The 20262-nt window shown below is 46.2% G+C and overlaps 1 protein-coding gene across 4 annotated transcripts in view; it reads left to right on the top strand.

The window, feature by feature from the left end:
* The window catches only part of STAT5B (signal transducer and activator of transcription 5B), a 65169-nt gene that overhangs the window by 40659 nt on the left and 4248 nt on the right, over window positions 1-20262 (top strand). For 2 of the 4 annotated variants that reach the window (XM_055407885.2, XM_055407886.2), the window contains exons 3-16: window positions 1182-1338; window positions 2468-2557; window positions 3661-3835; window positions 7254-7384; window positions 7614-7765; window positions 8233-8388; window positions 8806-8985; window positions 9340-9427; window positions 9508-9630; window positions 10257-10349; window positions 14667-14873; window positions 16020-16114; window positions 16218-16348; window positions 17218-17388. In XM_055407885.2, coding sequence (XP_055263860.1) covers window positions 1182-1338; window positions 2468-2557; window positions 3661-3835; window positions 7254-7384; window positions 7614-7765; window positions 8233-8388; window positions 8806-8985; window positions 9340-9427; window positions 9508-9630; window positions 10257-10349; window positions 14667-14873; window positions 16020-16114; window positions 16218-16348; window positions 17218-17388 — 1949 coding nt within the window. Of the gene's footprint in view, window positions 1-1181; window positions 1339-2467; window positions 2558-3660; window positions 3836-7253; window positions 7385-7613; window positions 7766-8232; window positions 8389-8805; window positions 8986-9339; window positions 9428-9507; window positions 9631-10256; window positions 10350-14666; window positions 14874-16019; window positions 16115-16217; window positions 16349-17217; window positions 17397-20262 lie in introns of all 4 variants that reach the window. The other 2 variants (XM_055407888.2, XM_088829119.1) reach the window with 2 other exon arrangements.

Genomic DNA, 20262 nt, shown 5'->3' with positions numbered 1-20262 from the left:
TCAAGGCTTTTATTTAGACATATTTGGTACATAGCACACATATTTAAAATTTGGCTTGCTTTACTTGCCTTCTCAAGAGGGCAGATTTGAGCATATTATTTGATGAAGTAATGTTACCAGTGCTTTGGTGTACCTGTCTGTGCGCTTGTTAGAAATTAGTTTCTACCTAACTTCAGTGCTGTGTAGAGATGACAGAGCTGCTTAGCCATCACCAGATCTCTTGTTTGACTGCAGACCCATCAGCAGTAATGAATGTGATTTCAGTCTGACAGCTGTTAGGTTTCTTCAGCGAGCACAGTTAAGTAATTTAGTACTGCCCAATAGCAACTGTTGCTTAAGTTGTTTAAAAAAAGAGAGTCAGAGGTGTGGAGAGCGGGGAGAGTGGGGAAAGGAAGAGAGGAGGAGGAAGGGAGGGATGGAGACCACCTAAGCCCTGCCGCCAGTTAAGTGGCTCTGAATTACTACAAACCCTGTAACGTGATTTTTCTGGCTCATTGGAGGAGTCAGCACTGCCTACGTGTCCCAAATCTGCGTCTAGTGATAGAAATGCCTGCCTTGTGTCAATACTTGTAGGCTTCATCTGTCTTAATATCACATTTCCGGGGCTTCTTAGGAGTAACTCTGTTAACTCACCTGTCTTTACTTAAGAAATACTCCGTGTGAAATTAGCAACACGTACAAGTCGAGGCTGGCAAAAACACACAGAGCATTCTTGACCCTGTGCCCCCTTCCACCCTTGAAGCTGCTGCTGCTGCTAAGTCACTTCAGTCGTGTCCGACTCTGTGTGACCCCATAGACGGCAGCCCACCCTTGAAGGGGTAACTATAAATAGGAAATTATCAGAGTCCTTATTTCCTTCAGAGCACACAAAGCACTTTCCTTTTCCCTTCATTCCTAGAAGCAAATAGCATAAGCACCAGAGCGAGTCAGTAGGAGAATGGGCGGTCCACTGCAAAGAAAAAAGAGAAAATATATTATACCTTCTACTAAGGTAACTAGTGGATTGGAAATAGATTTATGTAGATATCTAGTCAGTTTGAATTGGACTGTTGCCTAAAATTTTGCAGTGAGCATTATAAAGAAATCACTTGAGCCCCAGAAAAGGTGTGGTGCATTGAGGCTGCATTTATACAGGCTGTGTGCATGTATGTATACATATGTATGTAATTTCTTTCCCCTAGGGACTCAATAGATCTTGATAATCCACAGGAGAACATTAAGGCCACCCAGCTCCTGGAGGGCCTGGTGCAGGAGTTGCAGAAGAAGGCAGAGCACCAAGTGGGGGAAGATGGGTTCCTACTGAAGATCAAGCTGGGGCACTACGCCACGCAGCTCCAGGTGGGCGTGAGTTCGGGGCCACGCTCCATGTGAGCCCCGGGCCACACTGCGTTCTCTTCCCTGCAGGGGCTCTTCCTTCATTCAGAGGTTTTCTCTCTCTCCTTTCACCAAAGGTTGCCAAGCCACATGTGACCCGTGTAAAGTTCTTATTGTTTGGTTTTGTGATTGTAGCTGCCTTTTTTAAGTCTTTTATTTGAAAACCATTTCAAATTTATAGCAATTACAAGACTGATACTAAGAACATATGCTCAGACTCACCGTTATTAACATTTGCTTTACCATATTCTCCCTCTGTGCACATGCCTGTACACACACACACACGCAGGCGCAAATGCGCACACACGAACACACTCAGACATGCACACAGTTTTTCATCCCTCGAAAGTTGTGTGCATCGTGCCCCCTTGTCCCTAAAGTACTCCAGTGTCCATTTTCTAGGCATGTGGACCTTCTCTTACATAGTCACAGTGCACTTACCAGCTGACTTAGTCACATCCTTGGGACATTTTCTCCCCCTCCAGTCCAGGATCGCCTTCAAGATCCTTATTGCATATAGTTGTCATGTCTCTTTAAGGAACCATTTGTCAGTCTCCCTTTGTCTTTCATTGCATTGACATTTTAAAAATAATTCAGCTCCTCTCTTTTTTAAAGATAAAATGTACCTTATTTGGGGTCTGTGTGACCTTTCCTCATGATTAGATTCAGGGTACACACCCCAAATCAGAATTTGAAATAAGTAATGTTGTGTCCTCCTCAGAGTATCACATCCAGAGGTGGACCGCGTCCACCTTGTCCTCCTTGGAGGCAGTGATTTTGGTTGCTCAGTCAAGGTGGTGTCCAGTGTCTCCTTTGATATGACCTTTTAAAAATGTGTTCTGTTTCCAAGCATGGTTCCCTTACTTTAAGCAATTTAAGATGCAAGAAATAAAATAATTTTACCTTCCTCTTGTAATTGAGTTTCCCACAACATGCTTTTCTTGTCCCCATTCACACTGGAAGAGCAGCAGTTCTCATGGTTGTGTTACCAAGCGTCTCCTCCATCCTGAGGTCTGGCCCTCTGCTATGAGGTGAGGTTCAGCCCCATAGCATGAAGCAGAACACAGTGATGTTTGCTCTTGGATTCTTTCAGAACACATATGACCGCTGCCCCATGGAGCTAGTGCGCTGCATCCGCCATATTCTGTACAATGAACAGAGGCTGGTCCGAGAAGCCAACAATGTGAGTGCCCTGTGGGCTTGGGAAGTCCTTTCTTGCCCAGCTCTTTCTGGGCCCAGCTTTGTCAGGATCTCTCAGGGTGCATCTGTTGGTGTCTCTATAAACAGAGCCTTGTCCTAAGAGCGCAAAGGATATAGAAAACTGATCTCTGATCTTGACTGGCTTGTAACCTTGATGAGATCGCAACCACAAAACAGTGTGAACAAGTGCAAAATAATTTAACCCCAATTGAATAGTGTTTGAGGAGAGGCACGCTTATATTCAGGGATCCCTGGTGGTTCAGTTGGTAAAGAATCTGCCCACAGTGCGAGAAACCTGGGTTGGATCCCTGGGTCGGGAAGATCCCTGGAGAAGGGAATGGCTACCCACTCCAGAGTTCTTGTCTGGAGAATTCCGTGGACCAAGGAGCCTGGCGGGCTACAGTCCATGTGGTCACAAAGAGCTGGACACAACTGAGCGACTCACACACACACGCTTATATTCAGGTGAGATTGCTTAAGAGCAGCCCCTTCTCAGTCCCCCTCAACCCGGCGTTGAAGGAATAGATCCACCCAGGCCAGGTCAATGACTCGATCCACACAGCGCTTGTTGATGCCTCTCCCGTCACTTCACTTGGGGTCTCCAGGACGCTGCCCCTGAGCAGTTTACACTCTTGCCCAGTCACGAGGTCTTGAGGGAGGACACAGATGACATGTGTTCACACAGCCGTGTCCCCCGCTGTGCCCCCAGCACCTGGCACAGTTGGTTTCCAGTGAATGACTCTGGAATGAGGGGTCATCGTTATTAGTAGGAAAACTCCTGAGACATGCTGAGTTCTGGTCTCCAAAGAGAACGCGGATGTCTCCTGCCTGTAGGTCAGAGCTTTTCTGCAGCACTTTATGAAGATGCCATATTCCACCAGGTCTCCTGTTGCTCCTCTTCTTCCCACTCTGCCCCAACTCTCACAAATAACATTTGCAATTCTCTGACTCAAAATTTAGCTTTGGCATCTCGGCCCAGTTATAGTGCGAGCATCGCCCTTGCTTTGGGACTAAGGCCTAAGGCTTCCTCCCATTCTCACTGGCCAGCTCACTGCCACCCGCACTGTCTCTCTGCTCTGTCTCCAGGGTTCTTCTCCGGCTGGAAGTCTCGCCGATGCCATGTCCCAGAAACACCTTCAGATCAACCAGACATTTGAGGAGCTGCGATTGGTCACGCAGGACACAGAGAATGAGCTAAAGAAGCTGCAGCAGACTCAAGAGTACTTCATCATCCAGTATCAGGAGAGCCTGAGGATCCAGGGTGAGCCTGGTATGGGAGGGTGGTGCGTGTCCGGAGGACCAGACTGAGGACTGGCAAGAAGCTGGTTGGCTTAGAAGAGAACCAGTTCTTCGATTAGAGGCATTTTCCTCTCTCTTTGGTAGCAGAGAATCCTTTGCTTTGAAGGCAGCGCTGAAGGCTGAGGCCTTGGAAGGGACAAATACAGGCACTGGTCCTGGGAGAGAAGGTGGGGTCTCACTCTTGCCCCCTCACACCCAAGGAACTGCTGGTCTCTGAGGAAAGGCATTTCCTCCTGTGGGAAGGGGCATACAGACTAAGGAAACAGTATCAGATGGCACTTTGTACATGGCAGGCATTTTCGAAGTGGTGCTTTATTGAAATGGTAAAGTTTCTGAACAGGGAGAGTATTAGGGACAGAAAGCTATGTTCTACAACCTTTTAGTATTGTTTTGTTAGGTTATTCAGACAGCCCGTCCTGGGGCAGAACAACTAGTGCATCTCAGTTCGCCCTGTAGACAGAGGAGCCCCTACCTGGGGTAAATCCTGCTGGTGCCTTGGTCAGAATCAGTCTGGAAGGTGTGAAGACCCACCAGCACCACCTATTGACCCTTCAGAGTTTGACAGTGTGACTTTAATACAGGGGTGCTTGGGAGATGCCAAGGGTTTGGTTCCAGACCACTGCAATAAAGCAAATATTGCAGTAAAGCAATTCACATGAATTTTTTGGTTTCCCAGCACATATATGTTATGTTTATACTACATTGTAGTCCAGTAAGTGTGCAATAGCATTGTCTAAAAAAAAAAATGTATGTACCTTAATTTTTAAAATGCTAATGAGCCCAACCTTCAGTGAATTGTAGTAGTAACATCAAAGATCACTGGTCACAGATCACCCTAGCAAATATAGTAATAATAAAAAACTCTGAAATAGTTCAAGGATTACCAAAATGTGACAACACTGACAATGAGCCAATGCTGTTGGAAAAAACAGCATCAATAGGCTTGCTTGCCACAGGGTTGCTGCAAGCATTCAATTTATATTAAAAAAAAGAACACATTTTCTGTGACGTACAATATGTTGCACCATGATAAAATGAAGTGTCCCTGTAGTTTCCTCTCCCTGGTTACATGCCCTGCTCAAAATCTCAGAGATGCTTTAGCTCAGCCAACCAGCCATGAAAACACATGTGCATGCACATATCATGTCCTTCTCTACTACCAAGCCTGTGGGCTGCGTTTTAGAACTGTATTAATACCACTTATTTGTTCTATCTTCTGTGGAAGAATATAAATTTGTTGAGAAGGAACAGTCTTTTATCTCTGTACCCTAAGATTTGTTGTTGTTGTTGTACAATCACTAAGTCTTGTCCAACTCTTTGGGACTTCATGGACTGCAGCATGCCAGGCTTCGCTATCCATCACCAACTCTCGGAGCTTGCTCAAACTCATGTCCGTTGAGTTGGTGGTGCCATCCAACCGTCTCATCCTCTCTCGTCCCCTTCTCCTCCTGCCCTCAATCTTTCCCAGCATCAGGGTCTTTTCTAGTGAGTTGACTTTTCGCATCAGGTGGCCAGAGTGTTGGAGCATCAGCTTCAGCATCAGTCCTTGCAGTGAATATCCAGGGTTGATTTCCTTTAGGACTGACTGGTTGGATCTCCTTGTAGTTCAAGGGACTCTGAGGCCAGCACAGCCCAAGTCAGAGCTGGTGTTGAGTAAATGACGGAGGATTACTCTGGCACGTCTTCCTCCCATCTGCATCCATACCAGGCTGACCCCCTCCTAGATTAGATAACGGGAGATTTCAGCCTCTTATTTCTACCCAAGGCCATTGACTGGCTGACAGAATTGATGATCCTGTTCTTGGGTTTCCTGTTTCCTACTTGTGAGGTTTGGGTTTGTCCGCATCATGCAGTGTCAGTTCAGACTCATTTGTCAGGTGCACCCACCAGAAACACAGATGACTGATCTGTTTGTGTGAGGGCAGTCTCAGCTCCCTCCAGTGGAGCAGACAATTGCCTCACATCTCCTGGCGTCCTTCCCAGAAGCTTCTGCAATTTGCCAGGAGAGACCTAAGTGGGTCACTTGCATAAGGAGCCAGGTCCCAGTGTTGGGATTATCACTGTCTCCCCGCGGGTGGCAGGATTCCGAGGTGGCTGTCCAGATTGTTCTGCTGTGTTCCTTGCCTGCTCAGTCCCCTGCAGTCAGAATGGAGCCATATTTCTAAGTTCTCTTAATAGAGTTGCTTTAGTCTGTCCCAGCCTTGTGTGTCCATAGGACAGGGTCTCAGCCATGTGACATGGCCCTCAGAGGCCTGCCAGGAGTTTGACCAAGACTTGCTCATTCTTCTAGACTCAGCCCCAGTGAGGCCCCTAGGATGTTCAGAAAGGCCATTGGCGAGGGTCGGATGCCAGCATTGGGGACAGTGGTTACCTGTGGAGGGAGGGATGGGGTTACCAGCAGGGGAGGGGTACAGGTTCTTCACCGTGGAAGTGCTTGATTTCTAAGCAGCTTCTTGATACACAGGTGCTCCTTGTATCATCCTCTCTACTTCCTGTGTCTTAAGTATTTCATCACAGGTTGTTTGCAGAGGGACTCAGTGAGGCCTGGTTACATATTCCTGCCATTGATGAGCTGCCTGAGAGCTGGTGTGGAGAGAAATTGCCTCTCTCTCCTGAGAGAAGCTCACTGCTTTCGTGTCCCCAGTGGCCCCACTATCTCTGTGTCTCTCTTCTGGTTTGTCAGCTGAGCTCACAGTGACCAACCTGGATAAGCATGTTAGGGACCTTCACCGCCTGAAGAAACCCCCCTTCCCTGAGGAGAGGCTGTCGAGCCTGGGAGGCGGGACAGAGCCCACGGAACAGAGCCTTCTGACGAGGCTATATGTGTGAGGTTGGGGCTGAGAGCTGCTCCGTCAGCCTTTCATCCCCTCATGTAACCCATTGACCATGACTGACTTCCCTCTGGGGCCAATGATGCCGGGCAGCTTCCTGAGCATTTTCTGTCTCATCACTTGTTTAACCTCCCAGCAGCTGCTGAGGTAGGTGCCTCATGATGCTCCCCTTTCACAGATGGGAAAACTGAGGCATAGGAGAGCGGGGTGACTTGCCCAAGTTCACCCACCTGGTAAATAGCGGGGTTCACTTCAGACCAGACATGGTGGCTCCAAGCCAGACCCCACGTGGGGTGAGGAGGGCTGATGGGGGTTGGCCAGGGCAGGATCCTCCTCAGCTGTCCCCCAGGCTTCCATCACCCCAATCCCCAAGGGGAGCTCAGAGTCGGGGCACAGGGGCCAGAGCCTTCTCATCTCTGGGTCCCATTGCTGTGGAACCTGACTGGCCGCTGGTCAGACATGCCCCCTCCAGGGTCTTGCCTCCAGAACAGATGGGCTTCCGGCTGGACCAGGGAGGTCATGGTCATAGTGTCCTGTCCCCTCCTCCAGCTCAGTTTGCCCAGCTGGCCCAGCTGAACCCCCAGGAGCGACTGAGCCGGGAGACGGCCCTCCAGCAGAAGCAGGTGTCCCTGGAGGCCTGGCTGCAGCGCGAGGCCCAGACGCTGCAGCAGTACCGTGTGGTGAGTGGGCTGTGTGTCCCTCCCCTCCCGTGGGGGCGGTGACGCCCCGAGCTGTCCTGGGGACCCCGAGGGAGGCAGAGAGCCAGGAGGAGAGCGACCCAGCAGAGCAGGAGGCCAGGGCCTTCTTCCCCATGGGGCCTGAGGGGCAGAGTCGGTCTGGGAGGAGGAGGCCCTGCAGGGCTCTTTTGAGAGCCCAGAAGGGCCCGCTGAGCCACCGCCCGACCCTCAGGAGCTGGCCGAGAAGCACCAGAAGACCCTGCAGCTGCTGCGGAAGCAGCAGACCATCATCCTGGATGATGAGCTGATCCAGTGGAAGCGGCGGCAGCAGCTGGCGGGGAACGGAGGGCCCCCCGAGGGCAGCCTGGATGTGCTACAGTCCTGGTACCAGGGGTGGGGGCGGGGAGGGGCAGGCAGCAGGGGCTCAGAGTGGTGCTGTCAGATGCTATTTGCACCCACGTCTACATGAGCAGCTGGCTCCTCTGTCTGAGCACGGGTCTTATCCCACCAGTGGTTCTGGTTTGATGCTGACACTGGTGTCCCTTCATGTGTCCCCTCCCTGGGAGGGGCATCAGTGGCTTGGATGCCGGGGTGGGGCCAGGTGGCAAATTGACACTCAGGCTGGTTGGACCCCAGTCAGCGTCGCTCCTCCTGGGTGTTTCTCTGGGTTTCTGGAAGGCAGGGCATCTCTGCTGTGCCCAGGGAACAGGCGAGGTGGCTTGGGTGCCAGGCCTTCCTGGGGGTAGAGCTGGGTGTGGGCCTGGTCCCCGCCTGGGCCCCTGCCAGCTTCTGGCTTGGAGGACAGGGGTGAAGCCAGTGTCCTTCCCTTGGGCCCCGGGTCTCGCGTTCAGGTGTGAGAAGCTGGCGGAGATCATCTGGCAGAACCGGCAGCAGATCCGCAGAGCCGAGCACCTCTGCCAGCAGCTGCCCATCCCCGGCCCCGTGGAGGAGATGCTGGCTGAGGTCAACGCCACCATCACTGACATCATCTCAGCCCTGGTGACCAGGTGACTCCTGGCCACGCCCCACTCCCATCTGGTTGCCCTGGGTGGGGGGCAGCAGGGTCTTTGCAGATGGGGAGCTCTGGCTTAAATCCTTCAGTTTCTGCCTCTCACCCTCATCCCATCCCTCTCCCTCCCCTGTTGGGATGGCCTCTTGCTATTGACCTCGCCGGTTTTTCTCATGGACATTACATGGGACATTACATGGGCGTCTGTCTCCTGCAACTCATTTCAGCTGCTGAATTCCTTTCACTGCCTTCCTTCCCGCCAGCTGCCCTGACTCACAGTGGCCCCCAGGGAGGGTGGTCTGTCCCCAAACCCTCCCTTCACCTGCTCAGCCCGGTGCAAGGCAGCCTCCCCATGTGGAAGGTGGGGCCAGAGTCCGGACCCCTGAGGCATCTCCTGTCCGTTGTGTCCCCACAGCACGTTCATCATTGAGAAGCAGCCCCCTCAGGTCCTGAAGACCCAGACCAAGTTTGCGGCCACCGTGCGCCTGCTGGTGGGCGGGAAGCTGAACGTGCACATGAACCCCCCCCAGGTGAAGGCCACCATCATCAGCGAGCAGCAGGCCAAGTCACTGCTCAAGAACGAGAGCACCCGCAAGTACGTTGCCCTAGAAACAGAAGGAAAGGGATCCCACTCCTGGCAAGTCTAGGCCTGGCCCTTCCTATGTAGGAGCGCCAATGGCTGTCTGGCCTCTCTCAGCTCTCAGAGAAGGAATAAGGGTGTTCTTGTGTAAAGAAACTCTGATACAGTAGGCATATGTCTAAGGAAGCGCCTTGTGTGTTTCATGTATGTTTACTTCTCATATCATTTATGCAGCTGAACCGCCATTTCCTCTTAAATGACTCAAGTTTTTGAGTCTCCTCTGTTTCCTCCCACCCTCAATATATTTGCGACCTCATGTGTGCTGAGACCCTGTATGTGCGTAGAGCTGAGTCTGTCTCTCGCCTGCAGTGATTACAGCGGGGAGATCCTGAACAACTGCTGTGTGATGGAGTATCACCAGGCCACAGGCACCCTGAGTGCCCACTTCAGGAACATGGTGAGGATGGGAGAAGAGGAAGAATAGACTTTCCCTCTAGTTGCTTGAGGGCTTTATCCTCTCATCTTTCTCCTTGGCAGTCCCTGAAACGAATTAAGAGATCTGACCGTCGTGGAGCAGAGTCGGTGACAGAAGAAAAATTTACCATCCTATTTGAATCACAGTTCAGTGTTGGTGGAAATGAGCTGGTTTTTCAAGTCAAGGTGTGTTGTGTGTGTGTGTATCCCAAAAGAACTGTTTTGATCTCAGGATATCTTTTAATTTAATTTTTATGTTGGAAGTTCATTTGCGTTGTGTTGGCGTCAGCTGTCCCTACTTGTGATTAGTGATGAATAGAAAGTGAGGAGATCTCGTCCTTAGGACTCCGTCTCTCAGATTCTCTTAAGACTTGAACAAATAATAATGAAGTGAAATAGCTAGAATTGTGGGTAGAAGTGAACCCAAGGAAACATCACTCAGGATGGATTTGAGCACAGTTATTGCTAAATATTAGACATTAGTTTCTTGCTATTATTTTCCCAGAAATGTCTCCATATTCTTTCTCTTTTTTTTCTGTTCTCTAACTTCGAGAAACTTACTCCATACTTCAGAAATATCTAAGAAATATCTAAATCTCAAAATGTCATGGAGAACTACCTCTGCTAAAATACCTTGAATTTCTAAGACAGTGCAGATGAGACGTCTTGTTGTTCCTGCAGCCATTCCTGTTCTGTGTTTGAGGGTGACATTTGCTGACACTCGGAGCAAGGATGCGCATGTTGCGCCGGGAACCAAAAGGGAGAGGGCGGAGCGTGTGGCCGCGGCCTCAGCCCCACTGTGTCTCTTCCAGACGCTGTCCCTCCCCGTGGTGGTGATTGTTCACGGCAGCCAGGATAACAACGCGACGGCCACTGTTCTCTGGGACAACGCATTTGCAGAGCCTGTGAGTGCATTCCTGGGGCCTGAAGGTCTCAGGACCTTGACACTGGTGTCCTGAGTCCCTGTCAGTCTCTTTATCCCCACCAAAAGGCTTAGAAAAAAATGCTGTGTTCCTTAGGAGGCAGAATGGAGAGCATGTGGAAAGTAGAATGAGCAGGAGCTTAAAGAATGGCCAGGGTTTCAACTCAGGCCCCACCATTTCCTCACTCTGACCACAGGAAATTCACTTGACCTCTCCGAGTCTAAGCTTCCCATGAGTATCTGCAGCACAGGGAGAGTAATGCTCCAGAGTGGTGTTTGGAAGATTCATCCACAAAGTGCTTGTCACATAGCCAGTACTCTGTAAATACTATTTTGAATCCTGGGTAAAACCATGCATAGGGTTTGGGACTCCCCGGTTTCTTCTGCTGGTTGTATACTTTATCAGGAAGTCACTTTCGGTTAGAAGTTGCTTCCTGTCATCGTCCCTCCAGTGACTGAGGGTGACATTTCATGTCTTTTCCAAATTTTGGCTCTATGACTCATCCCAAGCCTCAGGAAGAATGAGATGCTGCCTGTAAAGGAATGAGTGTGATTCGCGGATGTATCACCTTAGTGCTGTCTGGGTACCGCTCGTGTGCGGCTGGCTTGATCATTTCCAAACCATGTCGGTAGACAGCGTTCTGTGTGGTGCATATTTCCAGTAGAAATTAGTCCAAAGAACCTGATGAAAGGTTATACTTGTTATTTGGTACATAAAAGTATGTCCTTTAATGTGGCTGTAACGTGAAGAGTCTGATTTGGCATTTTCAACAGGGCTCTTTAGAGAACAGTATTTTTGCTTCAGGGATGACATTTTTAGCAGAAATTCTGCCATGCTTGTGCTATAAACCCTGCGTTTAAGGCTCTTTTAAAAAATATCTACCTAAGGAGCTCAAGAGAAGATTTGATTGACTTGATTTGATCAAATCAATTTGATCAAATCCTCTCCTGGGTTTGATTGATCCAAGAGAGGATTTGGGAGGAACAGTCAATTAAAACAAGAAGACAACTATTCACCAACTGACTAGACTTTTTAATAAATAAATATATGTATATAAATGTATATATATAAACATTTATATATATATATATATATATGAGAGAATTTGAGTAAGTCAGAATCAAAAGACAAGGAAAGTTAAAAAGTTTTAAAAATATCTTGGGGACTTCCCTGGTGGTCCAGCAGCTAAGACTCTGTGCTCCCACTGCAGGGGGCCTGGGTTTGATCCCTGGTCAGAAAACTAGATCCCACATGCTGCAGCTAAGACCCAGCACAAACAAATAAAAATTAAAAAAAAAAATCTGCCTCCACTTGTGCTGATGATCCTCCTGGATAGGATTGCCACGTCTGCTCTCCTCTCCCTCCCTGCCTGTCCCCAAATCTCACTCCTTGTGTACCTCTGGCATCTCCTGCCATGTGTCATTCCTGAAGTATCTTATCTAAATAAATCAGCATTTTTAACATTTTCATTTATGTTAATAACTAGTGTACATCTTACTGTATTTTTTTAAATTTATTGAAGTATAGTTGATTTACAATGTTGTGTTAGTTTCTGATGTATAACAAAGTGTTCAGTCAGTTCAGTCACTCAGTTGTGTCTGACTCTTTGCAACCCCAGGGACTGCAGCATGCTTGGCTTCCGTGTCCATCAACAACTCCTGGAAATTGCTCAAATTCATGTCTGTCGAGTCGGTGGTGCCATCCAACCATTTCATCCTCTGTCGTCCCCTTCTCCTCCTACCTTCAATCTTTCCCAGCATCAGGGTCTTTTCCAATGAGTCAGTTCTTCACATCGGGTGGCCAAAGTATTGGAGTTTCAGCTTCCAGTGAATATTCAGGACTGATTTCCCTTAGGATTGACTGGTTGGATCTCCTTGCAGTCCAAGGGACTCTCAAAAGTCTTCTCCATCACCACAATTCAGAAGCATCAGTTCTTCGGTGCTCAGCTTTCTTTATGGTCCAACTCTCACATCCATACATGACTACTGGGAAAACCATATGTTTGACTGGACAGACCTTTGTTGGCAAAGTAATGTCTCTACTTTTTAATATGCTGTCTAGGTTTATCATAGCTTTTCTTCCAAGGAGCAAATGTCTTTTAATTTCATGGCTACAGTCACCATCTGCAGTGATTTTGGAGCCCAAGAAAATAAAGTCTGTCACTGTTTCCATTATTTCACCATCTATTTGTCATGAAGTGATGGGACTGGATGCCATGTTCTTTTTTTGAATGCTGAGTTTTAAGGCAGCTTTTTTACTTTCCTCTTTTATTTTCATCAAGAGGCTCTTTAGTTTCTCTTCACTTTCTGCCACAAGGATGGTATCATCTGAGTATCTAAGTTATTGGTATTTCTCCCGGCAATCTTGATTCCAGCTTGTGCTTCACCCAGCCTGGCATTTCACATGATGTACTCTGCATATAAGTTAAATAAGCAGGGTGACAATATACAGCCTTGACATACTCCTTTCCCAATTTGGAACCAGTCTGTTGTTTCATGTCCGGTTCTAACTGTTGCTTCTTGACCTGCATCCAGATTTCTCAGGAGGCAGGTAAGGTGGTCTGGTATTCCCACTCTTGAAGCAAAGTGTTTATATATATATATATATATATATATATATTCTTTTCTGTGATGGTTTATTGCAGGATGTTGAACATAGTTCTCTATGCTATACAGTAGGACCTTGTTGTTTATCTGTTTTATATAAAGTAGCTTGTATCTGCTAATCCCAAACTCCTAATTTATCCCTCTCCAACTCCCTCTCCCCTTTCTAAAGTTTGTTTTCTTTGTGAGTCTGTTTCTGTTTCGTAAACAAGTTTGTGTCATAATTTAGATCCCACATATAAGTAATATCATATGGTATTTGTCTTTCTCTTTCTGACTTCACTTAGTATGATGAGCTCTAGGTCCTTTCATATTGCTGCAAATGGCATTATTTTTAGTGGCTGAGTAGTATTCCATTGTATATGTCCACCACATCTTTATCTATTCACCTTTCCGTGGACATTCAGGTTGTTTCCATGTCTTGGCTGTTGTAAGTAGTGCTTCTCTGAACATAGGGGAGCATGTATCTTTTTGAATTAGAGTTTTCTTTGGATATATACCCAGGAGTGGGATTGCTGGATCTTACGGCAACTCTTTTTAGTTTTTCTTACGGAACCTCCATACTGTTTTCCATAGTGGCTGCACCAATTTATATTTTCACCAGCACTGTGGGTGGGTTGCCCTTTCTCCACATGCTCTCCATTATGCTGTTTTAGAACAAATACATACCTGTGGGAATTACTCTACAGATATGTTTGCCTATATGTGAAATGACGTGAATACACTGCAGCATTGCTTGTAACAATAGCCAAAGACTTAAGGATGGTACCTAGATGTCCTGGTTAAATATATTATTGTTCCTCCATACTGTAGAATATTTAGCAGCCACCAAAGAAAATGAAAAGTTTCTTTATGTGCTAATGTGAGGTCTTCTAGATAAAGTATTAAGTGAAAAAAAAGGAGATGCAGAATATGTGGGTTTTATAGTTTAAAGAAAAGAAAATTATACATATTTGCTGACAGGCATAGAATGTCTTTGTTAGTATACACAATAAACTAGATTACATTCTCTGGGGAGAGGAACTAGGTTGCTGGCAGACACAGATAGGAAAGTGACTTTACTGTATACCTTTCTGTGCTTTTTAAATTTTATATCATGTGAAGGAATCGCCTTTTCCAAAAAAAATTTATAATAAAATGAAGTACTGTGCCTGAATGGGTTGAAAACAGTTTTTTATAAATTTATGTTCTAATCTGTTTCTCAGTAAAATCGTAAGTTTCTACTTTTCCATATAAGTTATTTCACTTTGAGCTAGCGTTCTTGGCAGAAGGAGTCAAGAGCAAGGATGACACTTGAGCACACATGTGTGAACACACACAACACACACACACATTCTCTCCATATACCTAGAGAACCAGTCTTGTAGACTTCGACTCCCTTTGAATTTCCAGTATCAGAGCCAGACCTTGGTCATGGTTTTTTTCATGACTATTGAAACACGAGACATCCAGCAGCTCACTTACAGAACCCCGCAGAAACCACGGGTTACCTTCCAAGTTGTGTGTGAAGAAGATAAGATGGAACCTTCTGCATTTCATGAGACTGCACACCCCAAGGAAGTTTGAGTTGACACTCAGGCTCAGCCAGACAAGTGTTTGTAACTCCATCCAGTCCCTGGTGTTTTTCTCTTGCTCATCAAAGGTATAAATCATGCAACTGTTTGCTCCTAAGCTTTCTGGCTTTTCTCCCCCTCAGGGCAGGGTGCCCTTTGCGGTGCCTGACAAAGTTCTGTGGCCGCAGCTGTGCGAGGCACTCAACATGAAATTCAAGGCCGAGGTGCAGAGCAACCGGGGCCTGACCAAGGAGAACCTGGTGTTCCTGGCGCAGAAGCTGTTCAACAGCAGCAGCAGCCACCTCGAGGACTACAACGGCATGTCCGTGTCCTGGTCCCAGTTCAACCGGGTGAGGGACACACCACCTGCAGCAGTTAGATCAGACCCTGCAAACCCAATCCCTCAGGAGCCGCCCTGCAACAGGCCCTCACTCCTCATGTCTCTAATGTGATGTGCCTGTGATATTAGGAAGCTTCTGAACAGATGGACAGCCTCATACATTTTATGTAGAAAATTACATGCTTGAATATTTAAGCAAACTGGGTACACTAGCATGCAGCTAGTGTGTTTTCTCCTTTGTAAAGGAAACAGAAAAGCACACAGTAATGTAACTCATGAGAAGTAAAGCTTTTGTGATGATCAGAGCTCCATGGCTCTGTCCCCTGGACCCTCTGCTGTCCCTTGATACATAATACAAAGTCAGGCTCCCATGGAACCCTCGGCCCAAGAAAGAGGATGCTGATGAAGGAAATTTAAGTTGATTTTAAATTGAACTTTTTCTTCGCTTACACCCCCACCCCACTTATTTTAAGTGCCCTAATTCAGAGATTTCATGGTCTCTGCATATGTCTTTTGTGAAAGGTTATATGCCAACCAGCTGGCTAAGAGGTTCGCTGGTAATCAGGGGAGCTTTGCTAGGTGAAGCAGGAGGCCCCCATGGTCTGTCTTTGCCGTTGCAGTACGGCTCCTGCCTTCCAACAGAATCAGATCACTGCATTTGGCTGATAATTGTCAGTAACACCCAGATGATGGAGTGTTCTCTGCAGCCTCGCGGTGTGATCTGATGCGATTCACGTTTACATATCACGGGAGCATCTTGTTAAGGGGGCGGCCTTGGACGCAGCAGGCCTGAGATGAGGCCTGACATTCTGCATTTCTCAGAAGCTCCTGGGTGATGCTGCTGCTGTTCATCACAGGCCACAAATCACAACCAACAAAGGACTAGTCAGCCCAGATGCAGGGAAAGTGTGTGTGGCCAGGCCCACTGAGTGTTGGTTATTGCTTTGTGGTGTTTTCCCCTTCTTCTGTCTTTTCCTCTCTGCACTATATTTTGGTTGTAGGACCCTTTGGTCAAACTCAGGCAGGCGTGTATATTTGTATGATCCTGACAGTGTGGGTGTTTTCCATTTAATTTGTCCAGTTAAAGCGTATCCAGGTAATCAGACCCTGAGCATGGCTTTTGCCTTCTTGGGTTCACTGTTGTCTCTCTAACCAGGAGAATTTACCCGGACGGAATTACACTTTCTGGCAGTGGTTTGACGGTGTTATGGAGGTGTTAAAGAAACATCTCAAGCCTCATTGGAATGACGGGTGAGAATCGTCGTTTGTTAAGTTGGCAGTAGAGTGGTAAGGTCTTCCTTCTTGCATTGAAACATCATGCTCTGCTTCTGCCCCTTTGGTCTTTATGATCCAGGGCTATCTTGGGTTTCGTGAACAAGCAACAGGCCCACGACCTGCTTATCAACAAGCCAGACGGGACCTTCCTGCTGAGGTTCAGTGACTCTGAAATCGGTGGCATCACCATTGCTTGGAAGTTTGATTCTCGTGAGTGTCTCTCCCTCTTTAGGACATCTTGGCTCTGGTTAGGTGCTTATGTTGCAAAATTATTATACTGTAACCACCAGTTCATTGAGTGCTTGTTCTTATTCCTTGGGGCCAGTACTAATTATGGGAAGCACAAATGTATAACCATGACACAACGGCAGCTGGTGTCAAATATTATGGGAAACACAGGCACTAATTTTGAGAAATACAAATGGACAGCCCAACATGGCTACCTTTGTAATACAGTATCCTGCCCAAAGTCTCAGCTGCTTCACCTTTGAACTTTTTGCCTTCTTATTATTCAACCTTGGGTTTATTTCAGTAAAGAATTACTCTGTTGTTTGGAGTCATTAGAGTGGAAATAATATGCTGTTTTCATTGTTCCTTTATCCTAACCTAAGGTTACGGCTATTGACGGTTTCCATCTAGAAATATTAGTTCTTTCCTCTGATCATCACAGTCAAACAAGAGTAGTGTGATTGTTTTTGGTAACTTGAAGATTTTAATAGCTTTTAATAACTCTCACACACCCTCTGGCTATGGAAACGCTTCCTATCTCTCTTCCATGCTTTTGTACAGGGAATCAGAAACTGGAGTCAGCAACAAGTTTCTTGTAGGAAGGGAGAGAATACTGTTTGAACTGGAAACTGCCTGAGATCATTAGATCTCAAGGGAAGTAGGATATGTGGTACCCGCTTATCTACGCATGACTTTTAAAACTGCTTAATCCACAACCCACGGTTATCTTTAAATGGAGATTTTTATTAGGACAATTTTCATGGAGAGCTTTATTTGTAGTCTCTTTGGGTTTTAAGATTTCCTGTTCAGAAGTCATATTTAGACCATGATTATTCTGTCTGTTGATCTAGAGGAAAGAATGTTTTGGAATCTGATGCCTTTTACCACCAGAGATTTCTCCATCCGGTCCCTGGCCGACCGCCTGGGAGACCTGAGTTACCTTATCTACGTGTTTCCTGACCGGCCCAAAGATGAAGTGTACTCCAAGTATTACACCCCAGTTCCATGCGAGCCTGCCACTGGTAACAATGTTCGCATTCTGATTTGGTTTTGTTGTGATTCGGGGCTTTGTTTTAGGTGTCTGTGTCTGTCTGTCTGTCTGTATGAAAATCTATGCAGTTAATACTCAGTTTTTGCTGTTTGAGCTTTATGCAGGGCAGATATAAATCCCAGGCCGTTTTCTTTAGTCAAACAAAAAACATATCCACCACCAGCTCCAAATATCAAACTGAAGGGAACAAGTATCTGTTTGAATCCTGGCTTTTAATTCTTTTGAGTATTTTCCCAGAAGGGAAAGGACTGGTTTATATGATAATTCATGTGTTTAATTTTTTGAGGAACCACTGTAGTGTTTTTCTAGCAGCTGCACTATATTACAATGTACAAGTTTAGTTCAAACAAAATTAGGAAGGTAAAATTTTTTATTTTAAAACAGAGATGGTTTTATTACTTTCTGAGCATAAAAGTATTATGTATATATTGTAAAATTTTCCAGAAAAGTATAGAAAAGAAAATAGATATCACACGACAGTCTTATCTCATCCATGTAAACAATTTAGTAAATGTTCTTCAGTCCACATAGCTAGGTTTTCTGCATTCAGTCACCAGAGGCTTATTGAGTACTTCCTGTGTGGGGGTTACAATCTAATAGCAGAAGGAAGACAATAAACAAGTAAATAAATGTATCTATTTAGTGATGGCCATTATGAAAACAAATAAGTTGAAGCTATAGGGAGTGCAAGGGAGGTGGCACTTCACTCACGTGGTCACAGAAGGCTTCCCTAAAGAGGCGACCTCAGAGTAGACCTGAATGAAGTGAGGAGGTCACACACAAATCTCAAGAGGGAACACTCTTGGCCGAGAGAATAAGAGCAGAGACTCTGAGATGAGAGTGAAGTTGGCGTGTTTAGAAAATCTCACGAGGACCCGGGAGGCTGGAGCTGGATGAGCAGGGGAGAAATGGCAGGAGAGGAGGCCAGAGCAGCGGGAAGGACCAGGTCGTGGCGGGTTTAGGTGATACCGCACATCATCATTTATGACCTGATTACTCTTTCACTGAAAAATACATCACAGGCAGAGCTACAGGCTAGTAAATACAAACTAACAGTATCGTTTTAACAATAGCCTGGACTTCATTATACGGTGATTCTGTGTTGGTTATTTAAGATACTTTGAAGTTGGTCACAGTTTTTTTGTGATGATTAATATTGAGATAACTGGGTACCTGCATCTCGTTCAACTTGTTTCCTTAGGACAAATTCCTCAAGTCGAATTTGAGACACGTGGTAGGTGCTTTTCAAGCATTTTGACACATCTATCCAGAATTGCCCTCCAGAAAGTGGAGTCTGTTTCCACTCCCACAGACGCCTGTCTGAGCGTCTGTTTCTCCATCCTCCTCCTGCCAGGCATAGAGTTTCTTCATCAGCTTCCTGTTTGCCAGCCTGACATGAGATCTTACATGTCAGGGCATACACATGAGATCATAGTTCTTATTTTTCATTTCTTTGATTCTTCATAAGCTCAAAACATCTTTTCATGTAATGGCAATAATAACAGTGATAAGAAATGAAGTAATAATAGCAGCTAATGTTTGTTGAACGCTTACTTGCGTACCAGACACTTTTCTGAGCACATTTCAATAGTTTCTCTTTTAATCTTCAAAACAGGCCTGTGCAGTAGCTACTGTTCCCATCCCCAGGTTTCATTTGAGGAGCTGAGGCCTAGAGGAGTGAAGTTACTGGTCAGAGGCCTCACAGCTAGGAAGAGGCCAAGCCAGGGTTTGAGCTCAGTCTAGCCTGTGCTTCTTAACCTTCACATTACTGGCCATTTGTATTTTTCCTGTACATTCCTATTCCTTGTTCATTTTTCTTTGTAGTTCCTTTTTCCTTAATAACATGCAAGGATTTTTATATCGTAAATAAAGCCTTTATCATATATAGCAGAGATGTTTTTCCTTGTGTCATATGGTTCTTTTAACATTTAGGTTTTGTTTTGCTGAAATGCAAAGATGTGTATTTTCTACATAGCCCAATCTGTCGACCTTTTTCCTTTAGAGATTCTGCCTTCTGTATCATGCCTTCCCACCTGGTTATATTTCTAGGTAGGGAAGTAAGCCAAAATATTTTTAGACTTATGTAGTATTTTGGACTAAACCTGCCACTGCTTCTTTTTATGAGCCCAGCTAATCTAGGTTTTCAAATGTTATTTTTATAGCATTTCTTTGTTTCTTATCTTTTCTGCCATTCTGTAAAATTCTCTGTAGACAGTAAAGCACAAAAAGCATGAGATATGATGAAAAGGCAGCCACTGACATTTGAAGCCCCAGAAGAAGCAGGTCAGGATAACAAGCGATGTGTGACCCATGGCGCGGTTCAGTCTCTTAGACTGAGTCATCCTTCTGACCTCAACGGAATCTTCGCTGTCTCATATAGTTAAGACATACTTGTTGCCTTCCTCAGACACCCAGGAAACAAGATTTCGCCGACTTCAGACTATCACAATCCTACTACCGACCTTAGCTGGATTTCCATAACCAACCTTTTGAGAAAGTAACTCTGCCTTATCCCCTCAGTTGATCCCTAGCCTACCACATCCCAGCGAGGATGCTGTGGAGAGTGAGACACTGCAGCAGCAGTACTTTTTTTCTAACCAGCCATGCAGCATAAATGGCACCCACTGGGCCGCACGACCATCACATGACTCCCAAGTACAGAAACCCACACCAAGAACGCACAGACACCTGACAGAGTGACTTTCCATCTCCTAAAAGAATAGACGCTCAGAGCTAGAGTACCTCCCAGGATCCTTGAATAAGATTAATTCCCTTCTGATGCTTCGATTTTTCCGCACGACCCCTGGCAAGTGTTGGTCCACCTTCCACGTGAACACCTCCAGTG

This window comes from Moschus berezovskii, chromosome 20, assembly GCF_049115385.1.
Source record: "Moschus berezovskii isolate FMDL1 chromosome 20, NW_MosBer_1.0, whole genome shotgun sequence".
NCBI classification, from domain to species: domain Eukaryota; kingdom Metazoa; phylum Chordata; class Mammalia; order Artiodactyla; family Moschidae; genus Moschus; species Moschus berezovskii.
The sequence above is the reverse complement of the archived record's forward strand: the minus strand, read 5'-3'. Positions and strand labels throughout refer to the sequence as shown.